This window comes from Linepithema humile, chromosome 6, assembly GCF_040581485.1.
Source record: "Linepithema humile isolate Giens D197 chromosome 6, Lhum_UNIL_v1.0, whole genome shotgun sequence".
Classification (NCBI taxonomy): Eukaryota; Metazoa; Arthropoda; class Insecta; order Hymenoptera; family Formicidae; genus Linepithema; species Linepithema humile.
In genome coordinates this window covers 29,000,599-29,027,945 of record NC_090133.1, presented here as the reverse complement: position 1 = coordinate 29,027,945, position 27,347 = coordinate 29,000,599, and the positions used below count along the sequence as shown (strand labels likewise).

General features: G+C 43.1%; 3 protein-coding genes across 6 annotated transcripts in view; all 3 read right to left on the bottom strand.

The window, feature by feature from the left end:
• Positions 1-170: 170 nt before the first annotated feature.
• On the bottom strand, positions 171-2,008 carry LOC105671487 (ETV5-related protein Ets96B-like). The gene has a single exon (XM_067357776.1). It carries the CDS (start codon positions 2,006-2,008, stop codon positions 1,430-1,432), a length of 579 nt encoding a protein of 192 aa, XP_067213877.1. The 3' UTR covers positions 171-1,429.
• Positions 2,005-25,846, bottom strand: LOC105671181 (TWiK family of potassium channels protein 18-like). 3 transcript variants are annotated; one of them, XM_067357742.1, is made up of 6 exons: positions 24,986-25,843; positions 5,404-5,818; positions 4,692-5,049; positions 3,652-4,040; positions 2,718-3,086; positions 2,005-2,187 (listed from the first exon to the last, which is right to left on the bottom strand). In XM_067357742.1, the coding sequence occupies exons 2-6, from the start codon at positions 5,635-5,637 to the stop codon at positions 2,005-2,007; spliced, it is 1,533 nt and encodes a 510-aa protein (XP_067213843.1). In that variant the 5' UTR covers positions 5,638-5,818; positions 24,986-25,843. The 3 variants fall into 3 exon arrangements, with proteins under 3 accessions (XP_067213843.1, XP_012220549.2, XP_067213842.1); XM_012365126.2 differs by having other exon boundaries at positions 2,050-2,187; positions 2,642-3,086; positions 24,986-25,845; XM_067357741.1 differs by lacking the exon at positions 2,005-2,187 and having other exon boundaries at positions 2,472-3,086; positions 24,986-25,846.
• Positions 16,842-27,347, bottom strand: part of sand (sandman) — a 35,204-nt gene continuing 24,698 nt past the window's right edge. For both annotated transcript variants that reach the window (XM_067357762.1, XM_067357763.1), the window contains exon 8: positions 16,842-17,284. The gene's annotated coding sequence lies outside the window, so the exon portion shown is untranslated. The remainder of the gene's footprint in view (positions 17,285-27,347) is intronic.

Below are 27,347 nucleotides of genomic sequence, written 5' to 3'. Positions count from 1 at the left end.
TTTTTGTTTATTACATATTCACTAAAAAAAGTACAGAACTCACGTGAGTTCTGTCGATAAATGGATCAGTACAAAATAATAGCGCAATAGAGAGATAGTCACGATTACGTATAAAACAACTGACGCGTTATGAAACGCGGTGAAAGTAGAAAGAACGATAAATGCAACACTTGTACATGCAGTAACCTTATTTATTTATTTGATATATGATCGTACAGATAGAATGTTCAATATATTTTTCGAATATACATACAACTATTCATCCGTAATACATAATCGGACTCATCGGACACGAAATTCAGATACTCGACAGATATCTTACGCTGCGCGCAAGGGCATAATAATGATAATTACGGCTTATCGATAATACGAAATATACAGTCAACATTCAGTCGAAGAGTAGTTTTCGTTCGTTATCGCGAAAGAGCTCTTCAGTGTCGTATTAAAACGTTTTCGTCTTCCATCTGTGTATCTTTTTCTATTATTTATTTGGCATTTTTGTCTTTTATTCCTCGCTTTTGTGCAGCTTCTGCGCGTGACATCGCAAAATGGCAATGGAAATATGTCGTTTCTTTATAAAAAAAAAATCTGTTGGACATAAAAATAATTTGAAACAACGTAAATATTTGAAAAAAAAGTGCCTAAAAGACGTCTGAAGAATATTTAAAGTCTGAAAAATTAGAACGTCTTTTAAGCGCTTTCGTACGTTGCATTATTTAGGATGCTATTATTATCATTTAAACTAGGCACTCCTCTTTGCGATAAAAAAAAGTCATTGATTATTAGTAATAAGAGGTAATTAGTGCCGGTAATTCGTATTAAATTCGACTTTTGATAGAGATACCGCCTGGTCCTGAAATATTTCTTAATATTTCTTGTTGGAGTACGTTTTACAACAACCTTCGTATATTTTTATCTTCAATCATTTTTATCCTCCTCACTTTCCTGGAATATTTCTTTATTTGTTTTCATGTCGTTTATTAATTTGGTGCGTGTCACACGACTCTTGGTATATGCTTGCAGTCTTGTAAAAATCGTTGACATTTTTTTATCTTCTCGTCTCACTTTGTTCTCTCTTTATTCTTTCCATATTTTATCTAAATCGAAAGATACGTAGGATGTGTGCAATCGCATCAGTCTGCAATATGATCAGATAGGATTATATTTTCAGTTTCTAAGTGTATCATCTGATTTATTTTCTATTCACACGTTCGAAATACGTCCGATTTCTTTTTCATTTATTAACGACGACGTCGAAGAGTCATTCATTTTCGAATTCGCTTAATTTTTCTTTCTTAATTCTATTATTAACGACTTGGTCAAAGGATACCTTAAAAGTCAACCGATGAGCAATCGGCATCGCTCTTGGCAAGGTTCTTCTAGCCTTAAATGACGCAGTATACAGTCTTTCAGACAACAGTCGCGCATTTTACATAAAGACGTTATCCAAGGTGGACAGGTTTTTTCTAGTGGGAGTCGAGGTGACGCCGCAGTTCATCCCCTCGTCCTCAAACGTCACCATCTTCTCGCGACTCCTGGTGCCCGTGTTGCAGCCGCCGCCGTCCAGCAGCCGCGTCTGGCTGGTCGTGGAGATTACGCCGGCGGCGGCGACCGACGGCGTGATCGTCAACGATGGCTTGAGCACGGACGTCGGAGGCGGCGGCGGCACAGCAATGTCCGTCACGGCAGCCGCGAGGTTGAACTCGCTAACGCTGCGCGGCACAAAGTACTCGAAGTGCAGCGAGCTCTCCTGCTGGCAATGCTGGTGATGATGCGGCGACTGTTGCTGTTGCTGCTCCTGCTGATGATGATGGTACTGCATCGGCGACAGGCAGCTTCTTCTCGTTGGCTGGGCCCGTTGGAATTGCTGCTGCTGCTGCTGCTGTTGCTGCTGCTGCTGCTGAGCGCTGACGCTCGAGGACGACGAGTTGGCCGTCGTCCTGCCGGCGGCATCTAGCGGCAGAGTCTTCTTACGCGGTAGCGTGTGATGGCCGGGCGACAGCTTCATGGCAGTGTTAGACGAGTGGGCCAGGAGCTTGCAGTCGCCGGGGCTCCTGGCCTGGTGCTGTCAGGAGCCGGCCGGCACCATTGACATGGCGATCGCCTCCTCCTCCTCCTGCTCGGACAGCCGCGAGTCGCTGGTGCCGGCGCCGTCGTCGTCGGCACTGAGACCAGGGGTCGCGACTCCTGTAACGGGAAACAGAGGGGAAGATCACGCGTGACTCCTGAACGGCCGGTTCAACGATCGGTCGATCGCGTGTGATCGCTAATTCTCTTCGATTCTCGGCTCTGCGGATGATCCCCGGATTCCTGCGATTTCGCGGTCTTGACATTTTCACGCGCAACGACAACACCGGCTTACTGGTCTCTTACGTAACGTGAATGAACGGTGCGTTCAGAAGACAAAACGCGCAACGTGCTTCAATTACGCCCGACTGATGTACATATGTCAGTATACGATGTATTCGAGACTAATTAATCGTTACGGGACAGGTGTTGTATTTTCTGAACGCGACCGACGCGCGACGGTCGACTAAACAATCAATGCTTCGCAATGCTCTGTTTTTCTCTTTTTTTTTCTTTGGAAGAGTGGAAGATTTCCACTGTCGATTCCCCATTGAATTGCCTTCATCAGGGATACCTGTACCACCGATAGGTCCGACCATCACGCCCGACGACATGTCGCAGGTTCTACGGAAGGCCCTGACCACGCGTACCACCTCCTCCTGGACGAGGTTGAAGCACATGGCGATCAGGCCCATCCCGGCGAGGATGTAGAGCGAGCAGGCGCACAGGCTGAGCTCCTCCAGGATCGCCGTAGGCGCGTTGCGGCCCATCGGTATCAGGTCGCCGAAGCCGATCGTGACGAGGCCGGTGAAGCAGAAGTAGCCGCTCTCGATCAGGTTCCAGCCCTCCAGACGGTTGAACATGATCGCGCCGCCGCATATGTACACCAGCATGATCGCCAGGCACAGGCTGATCGGCACCCGGACCCGGTTGGCTTCCAGGATGTTCGCCGGCGACGAGATCGACGACAGGGACAGCGAGCACGAGTGGAAGTGCCGCTGGCCGTTACCCGTTACATCCTGACGTCGACCAACGAGAACGGATTTAATAGAAATGTTTTTCGCCATTAAACTAATCTGTTGAAAAATCCTCTTTCTACATCAAAGTCAAGATGTAATCAATCTATAATTGTGTACAATTTCCGAATTTTTAGATTGAAAGTGCTTTGTGAAATTTTGCAGATTTTTTCTCACAACAAAGGTGCTCTTTTAACAGTGCTTTTTAATTTAATCATCAGTAGTAATTAATCGCGGTATGGAATTCTGTGTGTTAATCAATTAGCATTTGTTTTTCAGATCAGAAATAACCTGTTAAATAATCATGTAAAATTTTGTATAAAGACATGAGAAAAAGAGGAAAGTGCAAATCATACTTGTAGATTTAAAAATTGCAGAAAACAAGCGCCAGAAATTTTCGTTAATTTTGTTTAATTTTTAGACAGGAAACAAAGGAACGATGTATCGCTTCTTGATCAGTCAACCGATTAATTAATTCTGAATTTGCGATACCATACAATGTTAAGATCGTTCCGCTTCGTTAAGATGATTTCTAAATTGGAGAAAGCGAAATCAGCTAAACGATTACCTGAAGCGCAGCCGTCGAGCTGGTGGTAGCGTGCAGGAGGCCTTCGCTGCCGCAGTCGAGCAGGATCGCGCTGGCGGTGCCGCGATTGCCCAGATCGTCGCAGGAGCTTTCTCTACTCGCCGAGTAGTAATTGCCGGTCGTCTTGGTGGCTTCTACGTGGTTGTCGTAGCGATACGCCTTGCCCGGCGGCGGCGGCGGCGGTGGCGGCTGCTGGTTCCGCGTGTAGTCGCGCGGTCGCCTGCACATACGTCCGTACAAACGGCGGAAGTTCCGCGCGAACACTTCGCCCACCGTGCTCAGGTAGACCAACAGCAGCGGAATCCCCGCCAGTGCGTAGACTATCGTAATCAGCCGGCCCCAGACCGTGCGCGGTGTTACACTACCGTATCCTATGGAAAAATACCAAGGACGTTATTTATGGAAATGAGTGCGTCATCTTCGAGACTAATTATACACAAGTTAATAATGCATAACAGGTTTTGCTTGTACTCGATTATGCAAACTATATGCAGGATTATAGATATGTTTATTTAATAAAATATAGAGTACAGTTAATAACAGGATACGTCTTTTCCTTACAGAGTACAGACGTTTGCTCGAGACTGACTTTTCACTCATTTCTCTACGCACTTTTATACCCTGACGAGTAGTAACATAAGAGAAAACCGACATTGTTCGTCACGGACCGTCAAAAGAGACATCTACTTATAATTATGTCGATAGACGCCGCGACCGGAAACATAAAAGGAATAAAAGAAATAAAACATTAGACGACGGATCGATCTGTCAGCAGCGGATCAATAGATCCCACGTATACAAAAATAAAAATAATTTCCTTTTCTTTTATTGAAGCAATGTGTCGTGTGAAAATTAAATGAACCAAGCGTAGAAATGATTTCCAGAAAAAAATCTGAATGATAAAACGAAAAATTTGATGCGATTGATTGTGATTTGCACAAAATAATTTTTTTTCTTAGGTTGCCTTCCCGTCACACCGCATATTGGTGGCTTAACTTTGTTCTGTTCGAATGAATACAAACCTATGGTCGTGATAAGCGTCAGGGAGTACAGTAGGCTACCGCTGAAGGTCCATCGTCGACTGTGCGGCCGTCTGTCCGCGTGATGAGACCGTGGTGGCATCGGCGGCACCTGGTCGTACGATGAGGTGCGCTTGAGATTGAGACCGCGGGCCAGATTCTCCTGGAATTCAAGGACTTCTCGGGCCGCCAAGCGAGTCCAGTTCTCCTTGTAGAGAACGTTCAGATCCTCGGTGATGCTCCAGAGCTTCTCGACCGTGCGCGCCCTTAATTCCATCGTGGCGGAGTCGTTCTCCAGATTCGGCAGCACATAGGCAGCACTCTCGTCGGGTTTCGAGGACGTGACCTCGGTAGACGAATCCTGTACGAGCGTTATAAATCTTTCATTATCATCTCAATCCTTATCGGGTAATTAGCGCATCGGCGCACGCATGAGTAATTTTGGATGTTAATTTTGACATCAATTCCTGACCAATTATTTTTGAGCGACATTAAGTGCTTTAATTTTAATTAGAATTTATTCTAAATCAGGAATTAAATCCGAAGAAAAATTCAAGCCGGACCAGCGAGTCGACAAACGTCAATCAATTGCTCCAAAATAAATATTAATGGCGTTAATATGCTCAATTCTTTTCTCTGCTTATTTTGTAATCAGAATCGAGCAGATGACAGAGCGAAATCAATCTGGAGATATAATCAACTGTGATTCGCTCACCGATTTGAAGCCTCCCTCGAGGGCCATGAAGGCGAACGCGCCAAGCAGGGTGTAGCCGAGGACGAGCATGCACATGCCGAGGCACATCAGCAGCCCCGGCCTCTTGGCGGATGTGGCGGTGCTGCAGCTGCAGCAGTTGGCGCTGTTGCTGTTGCCGCCACCGCTGCTGTTGTTCCCGCTTCTGCCTGGACAGCATCTCGGCGCCCGTTGATAATAGTCGCCGGCGTTCTGCATCGTTTTCGCCGTGCCCGCTGAGCTAGATCGCCGTCGCCGTCGCCGCTGCAGCTGCAGGCGCAGCGACCGGTGACGCCGCAGCTGCAGCCGCAAGCGGTAACGTCCTACCGTTGTCCTACCGTCGTCGTCCTACCGTCGCGGCCGCCGCCGTCGCCGTCCGTCCGGTGCAGAGCTGCCTGACCTGCGGCACAATCGTCTCTCGATTAGATGTGCGTCTAATTAGAGGCTTACAGCGGGATTTCGATTGGTCTGCATTATGCAAAACCGTATAATCGTACGTGAGCGAGACATTCGATGCTCCGAAAGCGAAATTCACGTTCTGCGCAATATTATCCGAATTAAATTGTATATTTTATTGCATTCTGCGAGAGCCGAGAGAAACAAGATTATATTACAATTAAATTAAATTAGATTAAATTAAATTAGATAAAATTAAATTAAAATAGATTAAATTAAAGTAATTAAATCAAGATTACACGAAATTCAGTTTATTTTGCAGCGGAATATTTTCGCTGCAGTCTCTTCGCTTGCGCTATAAAGCTACAAATTGTGGAGAATGTTTCGCGTTGAGATTTCTCAAATAGGCGAACGCGTGACATTATACCTTTGACATTTCCCACGTCTTCGCGCTGTATTATTTTTTGCTGAAGATCTGTCGTATCTATCGTTTCAGTGTAAAGAAGTCAATAATCGAGATGCTATTCAAGCCCACATAAACGCGGGACCATAACTGTCAATAGCGCTGCCACGTCCTATCGCGGATCGTCCTTATTCCGTTTCGATCCGATGGGGTTCTTGACTCCCGCGTGATACGGGAATCCGAGATGGCGATTAGATACGTCGGTGCGCGATTAGACAGCCGTGACGCACGGGGACAAATGGCTCCTTCCGAGTAATTGGCTCGTTACGGGTTAATGACCCTTCCGATGGCGTTTTCGTTTCACACCCGCGCGAGGCGAGAATTAGTGTAACGCGATTAACTTGGCGGACGAAACGGCCGTCGTCTAAACATTCATACGCCGGATACGGCGGGTTTGTTATTTCTAATGTATTCCGCAACACGTGTCGGGGGAACATTATTTACAATCCGCTACAGGAATAGATTTTTTTGACTAATAGCCGAAGTCGATGTTTCTCCAGAAAAAAATCTGATGTCATCCTTTTTCTCGAATTCTAATTTTAAGGCATCCTTACACGCCTTGGTAATTATTAAGTTTCAAAATAAAATTCTGCCGAGACTCCTGGTCTTCCATCGCAATCATATTGAATTACGACGTCGGAACAGATGACAGATCGTGTTAAATTTTGTCTTGTCGATAAAAATGATCTCTCGCATGTCATCGTTCATGTTCGATAGATAAACTTACGTTTCACGCAGATTGGCAAGATATACTTTATTCTCTTTGTAAGTTAACGAGCGGCTGTAATTCTTGATTAACTATCGCAAGATGGAATTTCCACCTTCACTGGAAATATGGATTGAATATTGCGGGATAATAAAAAAAGGAGTTTTATCAATTGACATTATCAAACGCGAGCGAGTGATACGCGAGAGAAATTAATTTATTCTGACGTATACCGTAAGAAAAGAGTTTTTCACGGCTTCTCGTTTTTAACGTCGTAACTCAATACAGCTGCAGCAAGGAAATAGGAGCCTTAATGGCGGGAGTCTACGTGAAATTAATTGAAGAATACAGCTCTGTCGTCTATTTGCGGCCTCGTAAGCTCAGTTTACAAAACGACTTTTATTCCGCTCCGATACGAAGCCCGATGGCTCGCGCGCGCACCCCGTTCCGTCAGTCAGCCCCGTTACGTCTGATAATGCAATCGTCACCGCGTTGCGAGTCGTCCGCGGCATGTGCAGAAATAGCCGGTGGCATATGATCGACCCTTGGTATACACACTTGCCGCATTTGCTCTCGTTCGCTCGCAGAAACGCGTACATCAGATGCGGGGACGCGTAATAAACGCGCTGGCGCGCGTCTCGACGGAGGCGGAGAAACGGAATCGCGAATTCACTATTCACGCAGACCGCGATAGCGGCCGTCCGTAAATGACTGAGAAGCTGAGAGAACGAGAAAGGGAAAGAGAGAGAAAGGGGGTGAGGTGAGGGTCAAGACGGAGAGGACGAGTGTGAAAGACCGACGTTGATGCGAGCGCGAGCGGGTGTGTGTTAGATATTTTATGAAACAGACACAAAAGAAATATGTACGGAGAGGCTCGCCGGGGATGGAGATTTTCCAGGGAGAGAGAATAGGGAGAGCTGCTTGCCTCTCGTCTGAGAGAAACCCCGTCTTCGCAATGTGAAGAAATGATAGGCAGATATTAACGTGCGACTGGAGAAATATGACGGCTTGCGGATTTGATTCGAATGAGGGAGAAGTGGAGCAACTATTTTAAAGGTGAATCGACGCCGAATCACCGGAATTCAGCCAAGAGTGTTCACTTTCGTACGATAAAATAAAAGAAAAAATAGATAAGAATGAATTCTCTAGTTATGTATCACATAATAATCGTACGAATTAATTTCTACTTATTTTACTGCAGCGAGAATCGCAATTCTGTTTGTTTTGCGAAAGGAAGGGAAGAGTTAGGACACAGGCAATTACAAAGCGCGAGGAATCTTCTGTCTGCGCGCGGCAGAATAGACGAGACAACGTGTATAAATAGAACTCGCGCGAGGTGAGAAGAGAGAAGTGCATGGTGTGTGTGCGTATGACACCGTTAACGGCGCGTATATACGCGTAGGCGATTCCGCGCGTGTATCTGTACGCGAGAGGGAGAGAGTAAGAGAGAGGAGGGGGGGGGAGGGGTGAGAGAGAAAGATCCGCGACCGCCCCAGTTGAGGCATTGTACCGCGCGCGGCTACCGGAGATAAGGCATGAAATTAAATTCGACGGAATGTGGGTCGTCGCGCCGCACAGCTCCTTTCGCCACCCTCCACGTCACGTCCTGTCTGAACAACGCGTTGAGAGATACGTGCCTCACCTACATGCAAATGCCTTAACAGCCACACATAGTGACTCTTCGAACTGACATGCATATCTACACGCTGACGCATGGCGTGTTCTACAGACCTGAAATCACTTTTCTCATCTACGGATTGTTTGACTAACATAACTTGGGATTGATTTTTTTTTCTTCATCCCGCCGCGTCCGATGTATATGCTTGATATACGGATTTTAAACTGAGTTCAATTTTACGGCTGCTCGTTTATTTCTTCAATTATTTTGTCCGTTTATTTTCATTTTTTCACGAAAATCGTAAATCTTATAGTTGTTTCGCTATGAGAGTGTAGTGTTAAATAATATACATTGCAACAGTAATTTTTTGTAATGTGCAATCTAAATTCCGAACTCAAAGATGAAGCTAGGCACCACGAAGCATTTTTTCGGTACTTTATTCTAAGGAAAAAATATACAGTGGATCTTTATGAAATTTTTTACATTGATAGATTTATCGATTTATCGGTGAATGTTAAAATAAATGATAGTTCAATAGATCGAGGATCTTTGTATAGTTTGGAAGATTTAGAAGTCAATCTTTGACGTTCGTGTTTGGTAGTTCAAACTAACTAGGTTATCATCGGCATTATCTATTTCTATATTACAAACAGTCGTGATGTATGAGTGATGTGATGTATCTAGGCGTGATGGATTCTTATGGCAAACGTCTCTTTCAGAGAATACAGATGTTACATTTATAATAGTCAATATATGTATCGTGCGCGCGTTTCCTCGCCGACGAGCGTTTCAATGCAGCCGATTCCCTGATTTAGCGAAGTCGTCCAATTGAAATGACGTATCCTCGCTATTGTGAGACATCGCCTTATTGTATATAACGGCGAAACAATTTCCTTTATGCAGAACTTCCATTTTCAATATTTTTCTCTTTTTTTCAGAAGCGGAAAGCTGAGATGAAACTGTCGTATCCGAGCTTTTAACGCTTTTTACCGGCCGTTTAACGCCCATTCACGAGGCTCGCGGAATGATCGCGATCGCTGCGAAAATACCGGAAACGTGTTTCCCGAAAAAAAAGCTGGAACACTGTGTTGCAGATAACTGGATGTTGCATGATGTACTGTCGGGCCGAAAACAGATAGTTTCGAAAATACATGTGTATTCTACTCTATAGGCAATGTGCTCTAAAATAGATTTTCTCTTTTAAAAACTTGCTTTCCAATCGCAGCTGAAAATAAATAATGTAATGCCTTGTTCTTTGCTTAATTTTAAGCAAACTTTATTTTAACAAAATTTTTAGTATTGTATGTCCAGAAATTTTCAAAAGAAAAGAAAACAATAAATAAGCAAGCGCGAACTGTTTTTAAGAGTGTTACAATTTTGTCTCGGAGAAAATATGATGTTTTCTATCATATCTTGGCTAAAAAAAAATTGATTTCGAATAATTAAAAAATTCAAAGATAAAAAAAAGCGCAGAAAACTCTTGGAATCCCCTGTGGGAGATTTATTAAAATCAAGATCAGAGATCCCACTATAGTTAATTAAGTCGCGGATCGTCTTTGATCGCTTGCACATACGCATCTGCATCACTGCATGCTCGTTACATTAGGCACCGTGCCATACACGTTCTATTGGTCGGATATTAGTCGGCTAAGAGCTTTCGTTTAATTGAAATTTACGCGTGAGCTGATATCGCGTAATCGCGCGATCGACCATTGCGGCGTCGCCGTAATGCGAGCGGCCGAGCGTGAGGCGACAGAGAGACTCACGGATTTTTATTCGGGCGCGTAAACAGGCGCGTTTAACTCGCACTCGTATTAATTAAAAACGAGAGGATTAATTTAGTTTTGCAATTGAGCCAGATTTCGCGCGCGGCGGATGTTAATCCAGGAACATTCTTTAATGTAGGACGCGAAATAACCGCGGAGGACATGTACGGGCGGACCGAATTTTCGTCCGCTCGATTTTAGCGAGTTAAAACATTCATGGCGGAACGTGATCCAATTATTAACGTGAAAATAAAATGCTATTTTCGTTTTATTCGCGTTTTTAATAAAGGAGCTTAAAAATTGTCCACTCAATTTATCATTTAATATCTGTGACGACATACCACTCGGCTGTCAAATTTAAAATAAGATATATATGCCACATCTCCTTATCGTGCGAATTTAGAGAGAGAGTTACATATAATTATTAAATTGAATAAACTATTAATATTTTCATTTTCATTATACGAGCTTAAAACCACGATCGTTAAACTACATAAAACTTTTATATTTTTAATTGTACGTTATTCGTGTGTGTAATTTTTTAAGTAAATTTTAAATACGTATTCCATTTGCTCCTCACTTACGTATGCGAGCTCGAAAAAAAATGGTCGCCTAGTGAAATCAACTTTTAATAATTTAGATCACACGCCACTTTCGTGTCAAAATATTGGATGGGGCGCCCAGGCTGTGTATTATATATTATGCATAAAGCATCGTGACGTTGACGTATAGCCTAAGTCAGCCTCGGGGCGAAATGCATTAGGCTGTCTACAACTCTACATGGCAAGGCAGCGATTCGGGTCTGTCAAAAGTCGAGGTGCGCGCCTGTCACGCGAGATAGACGGAATAAATGATTTTCCAATATCGATACGATTTTTCGCTTGCTAGATAAACCTTGCTGTGCAAAGAGAGATTATCCGACTGTCACATTTTTTCTAGACATCGATTCTTAAGCTTGTCGTCCCTCAAAGGATATCAATTCACAATCAATATATGTATTTGCATCAATATCGATCTAAATTTGAGCGACATGTATTTATAAAGATCCACTATTTGCGTGACATTTAATGTTAAAACAAAATATTGGACAATTAATATTAACGTTTTAAGTTTTAATGTTAAAATAACGAATTAAAAATCAAATTGATTTAATTGTTTTTTCGCAGAAGAGCAAGAGAGCATTCGACTCTTTAATTTCATTATCTTGTGTACGACATTGAAAATATCCAGAAATAATCGTCAAAAATAACATAAAAATAATTATCGGAATAATCGCATTTGCAATGAAAGATGAATTTACAGTTAAAAAATTCATCAAATGATATCAAATCGTCGAGCAATAGTAAGAGGATCATTTCCACCTCTGTCGCATCATCTACAATCGCACGATACGTTGCGGTATGTTAGATATGCGATCTATGCGCGCAAATGTCATTCCATTTACAAGCTTGCAGCGTAGACATACTGTCAAATGTAAGGATACTTCTGTGACGACAACTCCCGCCGGGGGATACGCATTATACACGACCTCGTCGCAGTTACATTATCGTAATAATCAATTGGCATGCGAAAGGAATTCCGGGCGTTTAATTGGAATTTGTGCGCGGAGCGCGGCGCTATGTATAGTCGGTCCCGCTATAGCCATAGTTCGAAGGGGGGACCGATGGTATCGCGTAATACACGGCTCCTGGCGCCGTTCTCCAGGCCGGCTCTAGCATTTGAGGCCCGATTAACCGCTCGACGCGGGGTAACGCGCCGCTGCTATACTGCCGATGCGGTTGGTTATGGCGCCCGATGAAAAATGTTGTTAAGTTGCACGCTAATGAAATGTAATGGAATTTGCAACGTAACGGAATTATTCAACGCGTGCCCTACTTTATTGTGCCGTTTAATCAACTGCAGATTTCCCGATCGAATCTCAGTCGACTTTTTCCCGGCGAAAACACAACGGGACTTCATTATTTCCCCCGGATTTGTTGATTATCTATTTTAAGTATCTAAATTGAAGCTTTGATGAAACAAAGTTTGAATAAAATGAACAAACGCGATTAATTAATTGCACATGTAATACATAATGTTGTATAAAATTTATTATAAGTTGTAAAACCAGGGTGAGTTTTTATTTATTATAACCACGAGAAAATTCATCCTCGTGAGGGAAAAAGTTTGTATTAAAGTTTTATTATGAAAATTAAAAAAAAAACCAAAGCATAAAAATCCAAATCAGAGTAATAAGATTTGAAATAAAAGTAAGACAATAAAATCCTTGCGAGCTTGATGTCATTAGCATCTCGCTTTTTCGCGCTCTTCGTGCCTTTCTTGCGCGCGAATCCGCGATCGGCCGCCTATTAGAAGATTAGAGGATGCGCTTTGAAAAGCGACATCGACAACAGCTTTCCGGAGTGATCCAGCGAGAGAGGGTGGTCCATCGTGCGCATCGAGCGGATATTCATCGGCGCGACGACTAGGAAGGAATTCCGCCCCGCCGGTAGCGCGGACCACGCTTAATTGGAATTTATGCGCGTAGTGGTACATAAGCCACTCTATAGACGGGCGCGCTGGTGTACAGCGCGGTAGGAAACGCGGTAGCACCGCGTAACGAGTTAGCACAAGCGTGCGAGAGATGAAGAGAGATTCGGAGCGAGAGAGGAAGAGGATGCCGAGGGGGAAGGAGGGGGGGAGAGGGGGTGCCTTCTCGTGGCCCTGGCGGTTCGCAATCGATAGTCGAGCAGCAGTCGGAGGCGTAGAGGTCGGCGCGGGGATCGGGATGAGGAGAGAGAGAGGCACAAAGAGAAAGAGAAAGAGAGAGAGAGAGAGAGAGAGAGAGAGAGAGAGAGGGATGTTGGACCGAGTATCTCACCGGTTGCCTCCACGGAGGCACCACGTAGATGGGTGCACGTCCGCAGCAAGAGCGATGCGTGATCCACTCGGACCGGTCTGGTCGAACCCCGGCTTTTCCGCATTTGTCGATTAACCCTTAAATGGAGAAATTCTCTCTGCCTCTCAGTTTTTCCGATAAGCATCGATTTTTAAATGCGGAGGGAAATGTTGCGCGTAATTGAGTTTTTCGCTAGAAAAATTTATTAACATACGATTCGCAATTAAATTGTCTTACAGCGCATGGGAGAAGCGAGACGAATGGTTCAAGATGCGTTTGCGCGGTAAATTCATTTCCGGTGGGTCGCTTTAATCCACGATTCGTGGTGTTTCGCAGTAATCGCCGGACGGGAGAAAGACTGTTTCGTGCATCAAACAAACGAACAGATGCACGCTCCGCGCAGTCTTTCTGTAAACGTAACGGCAACACGCCTCCGGGCGTCACCGTGCGATTGCTTTATTGCGGTGATCGATTGCTTTGTCGTCGCACTCGCCTTCTGGCGTTTGCACGAGTAACAATTCCGTTTGCTTTCATGCTTTTTCCCTGAGTGTTTTGGAAACTCTTGAAATCAGACGACACCGGCAGCGCGCCACGTCGACTAATATCGCGGAGCTATTAAAAGGGAGGGCGAGTGAGGAAGGACCGGAGGGGTTTGGGTCACATATTCGAATTATTAACTCTAATCATAGACCTTAATTACTGTGTCCCTTGAGGCGATCGCTGTCGCTATAATAGCGAGCGTACGAGAAGTTAGACGAAAAAGGCGAAATTCATAGGTGATGGAATACATAGAATTGAGCTTAGGTCTAAACGATCTGCGCACGTGATTTTTTTACTATCGTTAGTGGTTCTTCTATTATAAAGTACAAAAAATTAAATATATTGATTGTGAACGGAATATAAAAAAGCTTTGAGGAATTGATTTTCTCGTTTAATCATCGGGTTAAGGAAGCCAGGCTGAAACGACGAAAAACAGCAACAATGTATCAAGTGAGGCGCTTAATGATGTAATTAGGGCAAATCGAGATGGCGGAAATGTTGGAGAAGAACAAGCGCGAGCGCCTAATTATGCCTGCATCGATCGATGATGTGAGCATTATTTAAGCACAGTTCGGAACTTTTGGAGGAATAAAAAAAGATTTACAATATAAATGTACGTGTTCTGTGCGCTCTCGGAACGTTCGGAACTTAATTTTTAGAGATTCTTTAACGATTTTCGACTTGCTTTAAAAAAATAATATTTGATGAAAACTGTTGTTTATTCTGATTCATTAAAAGATGCGAGACAGCGCGATAAATTTGAGACATTCTGTAGAACGGAACGAGAGCGTGTTTAATCTCTGTATTCATCAGGCGGGGAGAGGGATAGTTAAAGTCATAATCTCGTTGATTCTCCGCCTCTGCCGAGATTTTTCCTGTCATCGAGAACCTGATTTATCTTGCTGACCCAGCGCCGCGTTTCGCGGCGAATAATAGAGAGCGCCGGCCTGCGCGAGAAATAAGAGGAGGGAAAAAACGACGGCGCCAACTGACAAAAATTCTCCCGGAATCTCCTTTTCGCGTGGGATTATAAGTGGATGAATGCGGATATTTATTTTGTCGCTGGAAATTAAAACTCCGCTAAGAACTGAGAAGGATATAAGTGACAGAGGAAGGCAGAGGAAGGCTACAAAAAAATTTATCCGTAATGAAGATGTTTCATGATTATTTGTCGTGACAATTAATAAATAATGATAAAGTTCTACAATTAGTTTAAAAATAAAAACGATAAGCTTCTTATCACGTCGTTTTTAAAAAAGATGCGATATCGGATTTCTCTCTAGAAACACGAGCGGGAATAAAAGAGAAAAGAGAAAGATGTCAGCTAAAATTTCCCTCGGAATCTTCTTTTCGGACGGATTAAACGTAAATTTCGTTATACCGTCAAGCTCTCACCACTTTTCTGAGTTTCATCCTTTACTTCTTTCGTTATTTCGATCTTCCTCTTTCTTCCCACATGACGTAGCAAAAATCTAACTACATTTCCGCCTTGAGCCTGAGTGAATTCGTTCTCTCCCTTCGAGCTGGACGACTTTTCTTCTCTCGTCCGGCGCGCGGTTTCTCGCCTGTCCGCTACGTTTTCCTGATATCTCGCAATCAAAATTTTATTTTATCTCGCGTTATTCTATCTCGCGTGAAAGAAAGAGACAACTATCAGATGATGCAGCTTCGGCGACAGGCGAATTCCACAGAGTTACATAGCAAGTAAAAGAATAACGGATGGCAAATTTCTCATGGTTATCCATAATGTGAGTTTTCCATCAAAATTAAACATCGTGCGGATCTCTATATTTTTCAAATAACTTGCAATATTTGACAAAATAAACGAAAAATAAAGGCTCCTTTGACGTGCATTCGATAGTCTTATTAAGAAGAGCTTAAAAATGCAAGAAAAATATCGATCTCTGGTTTGAGATGCCTTATTTATTTACCCGCAAATTATTAAAGAAATTTAGAAAAATTTAATTGCTTACAAATATTTATTTGTCAGCAATTAAATAAAAATGTAATTGTAGCCAGTCATTTAAAAATATAACAATATTAAAAAAAATATATATATATATATATATATCTAAATTTATAGACATTATTGCTCCGAATTTTTCATTATTGATTATCGATATTTATAGAAAACATAATTGACTCGCTTTCTGTGGTTCTCTTTTCAAACGTAGAGCAATAAATATCAGTTAATAGATTTCCAAGTATATTAAAGCGGATAGACGTCTAATTGTCAGTGTATCCAATTATAATTTTGTCGATTGCGCTTGGCTCTTATACATTTTTTAATTGCTACAATATATGTAATTCTCTACTTATTAAGAGATACAATGCACAAGTTTTTCGAGCGATATTCCGCGGTTCGGTGTTTCAGAAAAACATTTCGGATCTTGAAAAATAATGCAAACACCCACGTGATTCCATTAAAACACATAATATCCTGCAGCGAGAGGATTGTTTTATCGAAAACATTACTCAGCCCGCAGGTTTTGTAGAAAAATACTTGTCCCGTACTGAAATCTAGCGGTCGAGGCTGTTGCGATTAGAGCGTCGAGAAGTTATTTTGGCCCCTCGAAGAGCCAAGAGCTCGCAGTAACTACGTTCGCCCCGAATCCGAGGCACGGTTCGCCAAGACCAAGAAGCGGAGCTCGCTCACGTGTAATAGATTTATTCGTCGCACGCAAAGAGAGATGCCCGAGCTGCGATTAAGCGAGACGAGAGTAGAGTAGATCGTGTAGTCGCGTCGCCGCACTAATTAAGTTCTATTCTAATTCGCGCAAACCGCGCGGCCGCGTCGCAAGAAGCCGAAATAGCGACGCGACGACGTACTACAAGTGCGTTCTCCTCTTCCTTCACTCGAATGCATGAGAAATAATCAAGAAATAAAGAGAAAAGCGTATTCTTTAGAAGAAGGAAAAGTTTTTCATTGCAATTTACAAGAATTTCGTTCTGATTACATTTTTATATAATCTTCTTCGATTTCGATGCGCTTGGTTTATCATTTTCCAAGCTTCTGAAACTTCCTCCTTTGTGAAAGAAGAAAGCTTTGGTCTTGCGTCCCCGCTCTTGCTACTACCTTAATAATCCCATCTGCGAAGAAATTTGCTAGCGCTTCTCTTAATAAATTAAAAAGAACGGAGCCTAAAATCGAGTCTAAGAGACGTGGAAAATTGTTGAAAAATGTGATTCTGTTGCAAAATGATGAATTGATATTTGTTTAGATAAAAAAAGTTATTGAAACGAGTGCAAGAGTCATTGCATGCAAAATTGTTTTCCCAGAACAAAAATCAGAAGCTTGAAAAGCGATGGTTTCGATACATCAAAGTTCACTGAAAGAGTGGCCAACAGAAATGGCAATAAGTTGCAATATTTATTTTTCTTTTCTCGAATGTTCTCCTTTACTTGTTGACTTTCTCTGGTAAAATTCGAACGTAGTGCATGCGAGAGTGCGTGCTTGCGATCCGTGGGGTGAGTTTTTCCGGGGGTTTCCACCGAGTGGCTATGGCAGAAAAACACATCGTTCGTCGTCAGAAGTGAAACGTGGCTTCCGGGAAAAGTCGCGTACGGCGACGTGTCGGCGAGGCCGCGCGTTTTTGCAATTAATTCGCCGGGCTGGCTGCCTCAATCGAAAAGTTTATTTAACCGACTCTCGCGTGTGGAGTTAACGGAATCGTGACGTTCACTACAAACATGATAGAGAGAGGGAGGAGAGAGAGAGAGAGAGAGAGAGAGATAAAGAGAGAGATAGAGAGAGAGAGAGAGAGAGAGAGGGGGAGAGTGCTTCGCTCGTTTGACGAAGTTAATTAAAACGCGTATACTAGCTAGCGCGATGTATCATATTCCGTCGAACGGATCCGTTGTTTGTATCCTCGACAACAATCCTGTAACTAACACGGGGTACCGCTGCAGAGGGGAAGAGGTGGATGTGAAATTTACGGTGCGTGGACGAGAGCGGGCGCGATCGAACGCAAGAACAGCCCGGTATCGATTTATTTTACAAGCGCGACCGCGCGCGCTCTCGGGCGACTTTCGCTTTTCCATGGAACTCGATATATTCAGGCCGGCTTTATCTTAATTTTATCGCGTCACGTGCGCTTTGACGATATTATGCATGCGGGAGCATCAAAGAGCGCGATGCGACGCGTAGAATAATCGCACAGTGCGGAAAATCATGCAAGCGGCTAAATATTATCTTTCGATAGGAAAATTTCACGAAAATACTTTCTGTGCCGAGAATCTTAAAAATTTACAAATCTTTATTTTCCAGAGAAAGAGCAAGAACTGAATTATGTATTTCTTTTATAAAGGAAGTATTTCGAAAGCATAAAAATGTGGTATATTTTGGGGAATTTAAAAAAAAAATTATTATACATATTATTCTAAAATATGTATGTATGTGTGCAATATTATTTTGGAATAATATTGCACACTTTTTTTATATTTTATAGTAAAAATCATAAATTTCTGTGTGGTAAAATATAAAATGTTATTCTTGTTTTATGGTATAAAATATATATCACGCTTTAAAAAATATTATATCACTGATTAACATAGAAGAGTCAAAAGATAACATCATTAAACTTTCAAAATAGGATCTACTCTCTTGAATATTATTTTTCTCATAAAAATGAATTCTTGTAAAAAATTAGTAATCCGCGCAATGGAGAATCCTGTGAAATTGCAAACACGAGGAGAGCAAACCGAATTTTTGAATCGCAGCGACCGGTCTCTCGTTGTCGTTCGGTGAATTTCCGTGTTTCAAGATTCCGTCTTGTGTATCCGCTGAATACAATCAAGATGGGGGAACATTTTCGATTTGAGTTTATCGGTCATCCTGCGGGATTTCTATCGTTCATGATCGCCTTTTATTCGCCCTATATACGGCCAAGTTTCACCCGCTGGGTCTCCCCTTCTTATCTCGCCGCTTGTACCTCATTTGCGAACGAAAGTAAGGATCCCTCCTGTAAGAGGTCCTCTTATAAGGATAAAAAGGGTACTTCTGCGCTCTCCTCGTAAATTTTCTCTTCTTCCCTTCCTTATATTTTTCTTTCAACGTTTCCGGCCGCGCGACGACCCTCCGGGCGACATGTGGGGAACGCCTTAATATGTGGGAAACACTTTAGTGGTGGATTTAGAAACACTAAAGTAAGTTTATACAAACGTCAAGCGGATTTTAATAAAATTTTAATTTAGACAGCTTAATTAAAAAGATATATAATGTTGAAAATTGCAAGGATGCGATGAATAATGATCTCCCATGACATTTTCGCTGAGAAACACTCGAAATTGTCCGGAGAATGCGTTATTGAAAGAACATCCGCGAATTTTGAAACTTCCTGCATATTATGCTTTTCACTTAAAATTATATTTTTGATATTACGATGACATATTTATTATTCTTGTCGACATATGATACTCCGATGAGTTATCTGCGAAATAAAATATAAATTCGCAATCCACGTCCGCGTATAATCCTTTCTTTCAAATTTTCGCAATACGCAACCTGATTGGGCTGAAAGGACGGACGGATTAATGAGTTATAATTTTCCTCGCGCGCTCGTTCGCAAAATAATATCGCGTTCTATTCACATGAGAAATATTGAAATCGCAATTATTCAAAATAATGCGAGATCTCGCTTTCAGCCGATACTGCGTTTCGTCATGGGCGAGTGAGCGGGTAAAATACGAAATACGTTCGCACGACGAATAAACGCGGGAGATCTCAAGGTGGGTTGCATTGTGCTATTTGAAGTTATTTTCTCGGCTTCGAGCGAGCGAGCGCGAGAGCTTTATCGGCTCTCGGCGCTTTTTCCAACCGAGCGCGCTCCATGTGAGAAACGACATAGCGCCCAGGTGCGCGGCTTGGGGACATTAAGGAAGAGCGAAGCGTAAGTTAGAAGCGGCTTTCCATCCGTGGTCGCATGTTCGATTGTTCCACTCCAAAACTTGTGTATATCCCGCTTTCATTACTTAACGCCGGATATAATTATTTTCGCAAAGTCGTTTTCGTTGCGTCCGAAACGTTTCGTAGAAACCGTTCTATCGGTTCGTGCATCTCGCAAGATGCATCTTCATCGGTTTTTTTTTTTTTTTTTTTTCATCACTTTATCGTTGTCCGCGGATTATTTATAAATATTGGAACATTGTAAAACTTTGACACTATATTGCATAAGAATATTCAGAGCAATTCTTGTTCTTGAACAAAGTTGTATCGAATTGATACGCGAGGCCTTATTTTTTATTAATTCTTTTGTGACCAGCGTGATTGTACAATATGTCCCACCTATTTTTTTATTACAATTTTTCCAATAGCAATTTTAATTCAGAATTCAATAAACAAATATGTCCCAAAATATTTCTCGAAAATCAAACGAAAAGTGAGAAACAATAAAATCGCTCATTCATTCATTTATTTATTTACGTATTTATTTATTTTGGCGTACCTGTATTTTTTTAGTTTCAAAAGTCTGCGAGCAAAAAATACGCAACTCGGTTACGAGAGAATTAATGTTTAAACGAATTTCATTCTAACAAAACTTTAATTTAAGAATTAGTTACAAATATATTTTGAAATGGGAAATTGAGAATTTTATTGAGAAAAATTCCGCTTAATCGAAAAACCTGTCATTCAAATGCAATTCGGCACAAGTGGGATATTCATGCATCAAAACGGGAAAGCGGGATAAATTTACTTCTACTTTAATCGCAGGAGGTTAGAATTTTCGGGATCGTAAATTAGCTGTGTAAACGTTGCTAATAACGATCTCCAGGACTAAAAGAAGCGGAAAGGTTATGCGTGTAAGTTATCCTCTAATCCTCCTTCTTTTCCGGATGGACGAGGAATAAAAGGGGCCACCCTTCGTCTACATGAAGAAGGACGCTTTCAGGATTATAGGATCTTGAGAGCATCGGACTCGTTCGGGGACGCCACTTAGTTCGGAAAAAAACTCTCGCCCGTCCCTCTCGTGTCCATTTCTTGACCGAAAATTAAAAGTATCCCCCGCTATACGGAAACGACCGTGACGATACGACGTTACGCCGAGGACGGCAATTCGTTTTTATTCCACGTGATCTTCCGCGTTCGCTCGCTACGGCAAGTATCTCTGGGGCAGCTTTAGCCGCAAAATTAAAAGATCTTCTGGTGAAGGCACAGCAGAGCAAAACGGAGCGTGGGAAATATCGAATACGTTTTTTTTTCCATTAATGAAATTTTTATCGACTGGTATATTTTTATATCACTTCCAAAATAACTCGGTAATATTTTTCACATCAAAGATAAATATACAATTTTGCAATGTGAAAAACACATTGATTTTTATTTGATGGTCGATTTATCACGTATACAGCGTGATTTCGACAAATTGCGCGCACTCTTATTCTCCGAAAAGAATCGAGAATGATACCTGAAAACGTTACATCGCGCGAGCGAAACCAATCGCGTTAAAAGACTCCTTACGCGGTTCCTCGGCGCTCAGAATTTCCGGAGGAAAATGAGATGCCGGGACAAAAGAGAGAAGTAGTCAAGAGAAGAGGTAATAAGAAGGTCTTGCAGAGGAATACCCAAGGGAATTTCTGTACGGTGAAGTGACAAGTATACGCGCTTCGACATTATGAATTATCTAGCCGTCAACGACGCCTGCGCTCTTTTACTCGGATTTCACCGGCGAATCGACGCAACGACATTGCATTATACGAGATGCAAATGTTTCGAGAGCAACATTTTTATTTCGCAACTATCGGCAATGTTTTCGAAGCACTACCGGCTTGCTCAACCTAACAAAAATACAAAATATAAAAGGTAAATAATAACTGTAAACATGTTTAAAAGCAATTTAAATAATAACTATGCAAAAATATACAGAGATAATAACTGAAAAAAATACCTATAAAAAATATAAAATTAGACAATAAAATAATAGTTATACTATAAATACATTTAAAAACAATTTAAATAATAACTACGTGAAAATACGATAGAGAGATGTGAGTAAAAATATTCTATAAGAGGAAAAATATTGAAAAAATGGAATGAAATCGGATAATCTGTGAAAATATTTTTGCAGATTAAACGAAGAGAATCCCAAAATCGACTTTTGTCGCAAATTGAGGAAAGGGACATCTTCGAGGAAAGAGACATCTCGAATTTAGAATAAAATCGCGCAAAGGAAGACGCTGATTTGCCCACTTGTCGATTAGCGAGGAAATTGGTGCATAATTTGCGGTGCACTTAAGGGAAAACTACTCAGGATAAAAACAAATTTTCTCGTTGAGCGGGAGTGGAGATTACTCGTAAACAGAGAGCTTTCTGCGAGGAGGGTTTCTGCAATTTTTCGTGCACGTTTATTTGATACATCGTTTGCCGAGCGAAATGTTAAAAATCTAATGAGCTGCGTAAAGCCCTCGGTAATCGTCGAGATGGACGTTGCGCGAGGAGAGCTCGTCTCCGCTTTCGGACGAGAGCCGACTGTCGGGCAAGACAAACGCTTTCAAATTCGATTTCGCTTTGTAATTGAATCTCGACTTTTGCCGAGAGAGGCGATATTTCTCGCGAACAGGCGGGGGAGGGGACGCAAGCGAAAGCAAATTTCACCGAGTGCGGCGTCAATTTGGCGACGGAGCGTACGACTTTACGCGACGCGAGGAGCTCGCGAGATAAGTGTAATCCGCGATAGCGTAATCAGATTTCTTTATTAATCCGCCAAAGCGCCGCGTATCGCACGTTCATTACAAGCGGATGCTCTCATCTGGAAGCGCTGGATTAATCTCGCACGCAGAAGCAAAACGGTCTCGCGCATTTTTAATCACAGATGTAAAATCGGGATGAAATTGCGCCGTTAACAAACGCGCGCAAACGAGCGTGAGTCTCGAACGGGAGTACGAGTTTCGAGTACGGGAATTCGCTGCCGCAAAATTGAGGACAACGCGGCAAAAAAGCGCCTCTCAGTTGTGAAATTATAGATCCGTCGCTTCGGCTTCATCGAGATGAAGGGTGCTTCGCGTTTCGAAGCATATCGAAGCGCGAACAAATATCGCGCCCGCTAACTGCGGGAGCAAATCTTGCTCAACGAATTGACAGACACTTGCAGGCCTGGCGGTAAACGGAACTATTACTCGCAAAGCTCGGTGAACGGAGGAGACGTGGGTAGAAAGAAACGGAAAAAATTCCGCTTGACACACTTCTCCCGCGCTTGCTCGCATAATGATGCATATATATATTATACGATGTTCTTTACGCCACCGTCATGTTTTGTCGCCGAGTGCCTTTCTTTTCGCACATATATAAACCGAGCGCAAGTTATTAGCAACGACTTTCGCAGCAACAATCGAGGGTGAAAAACACCGGAATTATACTAATGGTGGCAGTTCAAAATAGCAGTCACTTGATGCCATTTTGTAATATTAGAAATATTATTAATTAACAATTTGATTTTTTTGCGTCAATTGCACATGATATAGATTCAAAAAAATTATATTTTACAATCGTATAATAATAAGTAATGTAAGCTATAACTTTTAATCAAACTCCGAGACTCAAAGAATTAAACTTCTTTGAAAGTAAAATCTATTCGAATATAATATTTCATTATTTATCGGCATTCCCTGAATTTAATTTTCCTGAATTCCTAAATTTTCAATCGCCAACGGTGCGAAAACAATTTGCAGCTCGAAATTTTCACAGTGAAAAAAATTCCAAATTGCAGGTAGAACTGCAAATAGAGAAGATACACGGAAAACTCGACATTGTATGTTCGTTTACGGTGATCCCTCTCTGTCTCGTACAAATCCGGCGATATCGCAAAGTACTTGAATCGCAACGAGGGAATCGCTTCTCTCTTTGATCCATTCGCGCTGCATATTTCCAATTCGCGCTGACGCGCCAGACGAGGTGCTAAAAATACAAACGGGACGGCATTGTCTTCTCCCCGACGCGTCCTCGTTAGTTCGCTTTCGACGTACACGCGTTCGCGAGAGCTCGGTCGTCATCTCTCGTAACTTACCACTCACCTTGCCAACAATCCTCGCTTTCTTCTCCCACCCGTTTCGCACTCATCTCGAGGCGTCACAGCCCTCAAGTTCCCACGATCGTTTCGCGCGGCATATTGTATTACCGAAATGATGGAAACTTCTCCGCGGTCCCGCATTTACTCCGCGAAATCGTGTAGCAAATGTACCGATTATTCCGGACGATGTGCCTTCATCTTTTCGAACGAAAATGCTGTCGATTGCTTTATCGTGATTCGTGCATCGCCGTATGCATTACATTACGCATGATAGATCAGCGTATCGCATTGTATGTACATAGAATCGTGCATTGATGCTGGCATCGATTTTCGCCGGTGGCAAAGGGACGGTAGCTGACTTATAATTGGCCTATATCACTTATCGCTAACGGCGTCTCATATGGTCGACATATACCACTTGGCCGTGATATACCGTCCGGTGCATCCGTATCTCTCCCTCTCGCTGCGCCCTTCTGACTATGATCGACTCGTATCACTTACGGCGTCCACGATGTCTGACTATAATTGACCGACATCACTTGCGCCCGATATCAACGGATAGCTGGTTCGATAATCCGGTGGTCGATTTGCGCGATCGCTCGCGCAAGGCATTTAACGGGAAATTTTGTCGCGATAAATCCGTCGTCACGGGCATTCCGATTATTTTGCACTGATTATCGTCTACGATTTATTTTAGTATTTCACATCTGTTCTCGAGGGGAAAAAAGAGCGGAGGGGGGGCGTCATCGAGGAAATCCCCGGAGGCACCACGATGACCGCCACGGATCACTCCCGTTCTTTATCCCACGAGACTGTCTCGGCGTGTCTCTTATGAAAAATGAACGCTCGATCGCTGGACATACGAGGTGATTAATTTCACGCGGATGGAACGTGGGAATTGAATAAATCGCGAGTGATATAAATCGCACGGGTGATTTTTCAATTACGGAATTCTACTCGATAGGAGAAAAAATGGTAAAAGCACGAAAATTTTAAAGCGTCGGAAAAAAAAGAAGAAAATTGTCCATTATATCTACATTTACAGGTTTTATTTTATCAGTCTCATTACGTTAATCGTCGATTTTGATTATTTGATAATTAAATTCTCATAAAATAATTATTTGCAAGAACTCAATTGTCGCGTGTGACTCGAATAATATATAAAATTCTAATCTAATTAATCGCGTCGCATTACTCACTCTGTTCCGAGTCGATGTCCATCTTGTCCTGTGTCTCTTAAGAGTCTTAAGTAACACGTACTCGAGCACTCGGTACAAGTCGACAAGAGTTCACTGTCATCACAAACAAGTCTTAAGTCCTCGTCAGATTGTTGTGATAAACTTGCCAGCGGGAGATAATTGAGGTAAATCCGTCATGCAAATCCTTCATCGTGTCTTTCGATCAAAAGGAATTTCGACAAACGTTGTCGCACGGTCGACTAAGAAAGAATCGTCGGCTCGCACTCGTCAGGATTCGCGCACTGTCTCTCGCTGTATCAAACGCCGTCGTGCCAGGCGCTCTGTCGAGCCTCTGTGGACGATAACGAGTTCCTCTCCGTCCGCGGTCGTCGTCGAAAAATCGTCGCGAATTTTCCCTCGGAATTCACTCGCCGCGGCGAACACGGTTCCCGCACGAAATCCGGTGTGCGTGCTATCGAATCATCCCTCTCGCACTTGTGACGATTCTGTATCAGCACTGAGACGGGCGCTCGGAGCTGGTTGAATATTGAGCCGACGCACCGACAGCCGACGGTGGACGATAGAGCGCGATTCCGGCGCGCTCGGCGACGACGGGGAGACGTTCGGAATCGACGTTGGGATCCTCTCTCGCGCGGCGAGTCGCGCGGGATCCTCCCCTGCCAGGAATCGCGGCCTCGGGTTTCTATCGCGGAGGAACGAAAGGCGAGGAAAACGGGAGCGCGGTACGGGAGCGCGGGCCGTGCGCGACGAAAGCGAGCGAGGAGCGTATACGACGGTTTATATATACGGACGCACCCCCCGGTGGCGGCGGCAGGACGCAGGATCGCGCTCTCTTTCTCCTTCCATCTCTTTCTCTCTCTCTCTCTTTCTTTCTCATCCTCCCTTATCGCCGGTGGTGGATGTGACGCATGCGCGGGTATCGTTGTGCACCGTCAGAACGGAGGGCCGCATGCGGGAGAAACGCGTAGCCGCAGCCCCGTTCCGTCGACCCGGTCTCTCCCTCTCCGTCCTTTTCACCCTCTCTTCCGTCTACATTTCTCTCTCTCTCTCTCTCTGTCTTTCCACATGCACATCTCTATAAATGTTTCCTGCGCTCGTATTACGCACGCAGATGCACTTTTTGTTGTCGCTTCTGGATTACATTAATAATGACGAGAATCCGCATTGGCTTCGCCGCTTAACTTTGTTAAGGCTTTCTTTCCTAGGCCGCCGATACATGTTCCTCTCTTTCTTCCTCCCTCCCTCTCTCTCTCTCTCTCCCTTGCTCTCCTCTTGCTTCGCTCGCGAGTCCTCTCGTCGCGCGACTCGAGGAGGTCGAACGGCGTCGTCGGCCTCCTCTTCAAGTGCGCGATCGCTCGTCAGACATAAATGAAGTAGGTTAAAATTATTCCGCAAGAGTTATTCTGTTTTTTTCTCGAAATTTCGGTACATTAAAATTCGACGCGTTGAATCGAAAAGCAAATGCGTTATCTTTCAATGTACAATTGGAGATATAAGAGAATTAAATGTAATAAAATAATTATAACATTATTACAAAATTAAATATATGAAATTTAATTTAAAACTGCATTTGATTTTCATTAGAAGTCATTATTCGCAGCGTTTTGCTTTTTACCGCTTTGTAATTGAAATATTTACGAGGAAATCAGCGACAACTGGAATGGAAACTCGAAACGCGAAGAAATCGATGCTCCACAGACCCGACGGTCGTTTTTAGTGCATCTAAATCCGTCTGCATACGTCGACGTGCCTTATGTATCGTACTTAGAATCCTCCTAGGATCATGATAGGCGATCGGAGTATTTTTGGTCAAAATATTTTCGGCGTTCTCGCTCGTCTTGTCGGCGGCAGAAGGAGAGCGTGAAGTGGACGAAATCAGATGGGAATTCTCAGATGTCGATGGCACTCCACTCTATCGAGATACCTGAGATTTTATTCATAATCACGCATTCGAGTGCCAGCAACTTGTCGCATCGGAGCGCCCAATCGCTCTTAGTCGCCTGATAGTTTTCATAGGCGCTTGTATTCTAATTTCACCCTGCATAGTATTTTTTTGGACCCATCCGCCGAGCTTTGCGATACTCGATCGTACTCCTCTTGTTTCGTAACGCTACGTAGTGCGCTTTATTTAGTTTCCGCATCTTCTTAGTCGTTTGCTTCGCGTCTCTGCCGAATTCCCTTCTCTTTTGCGCAATTCGACGCGTAAGCGACAACTCCGATATCGTTCATCGATATTTCTCGCGCGCGGCGACGTCTGATCTCCACTCTCGCGTCTGGATGTTCGCTTCTCGCCAATCGATCCGACAAACGGACGAAAAAAATTCCAACTGTGATAATTCACGAAATAATGAAACTCTTTTGC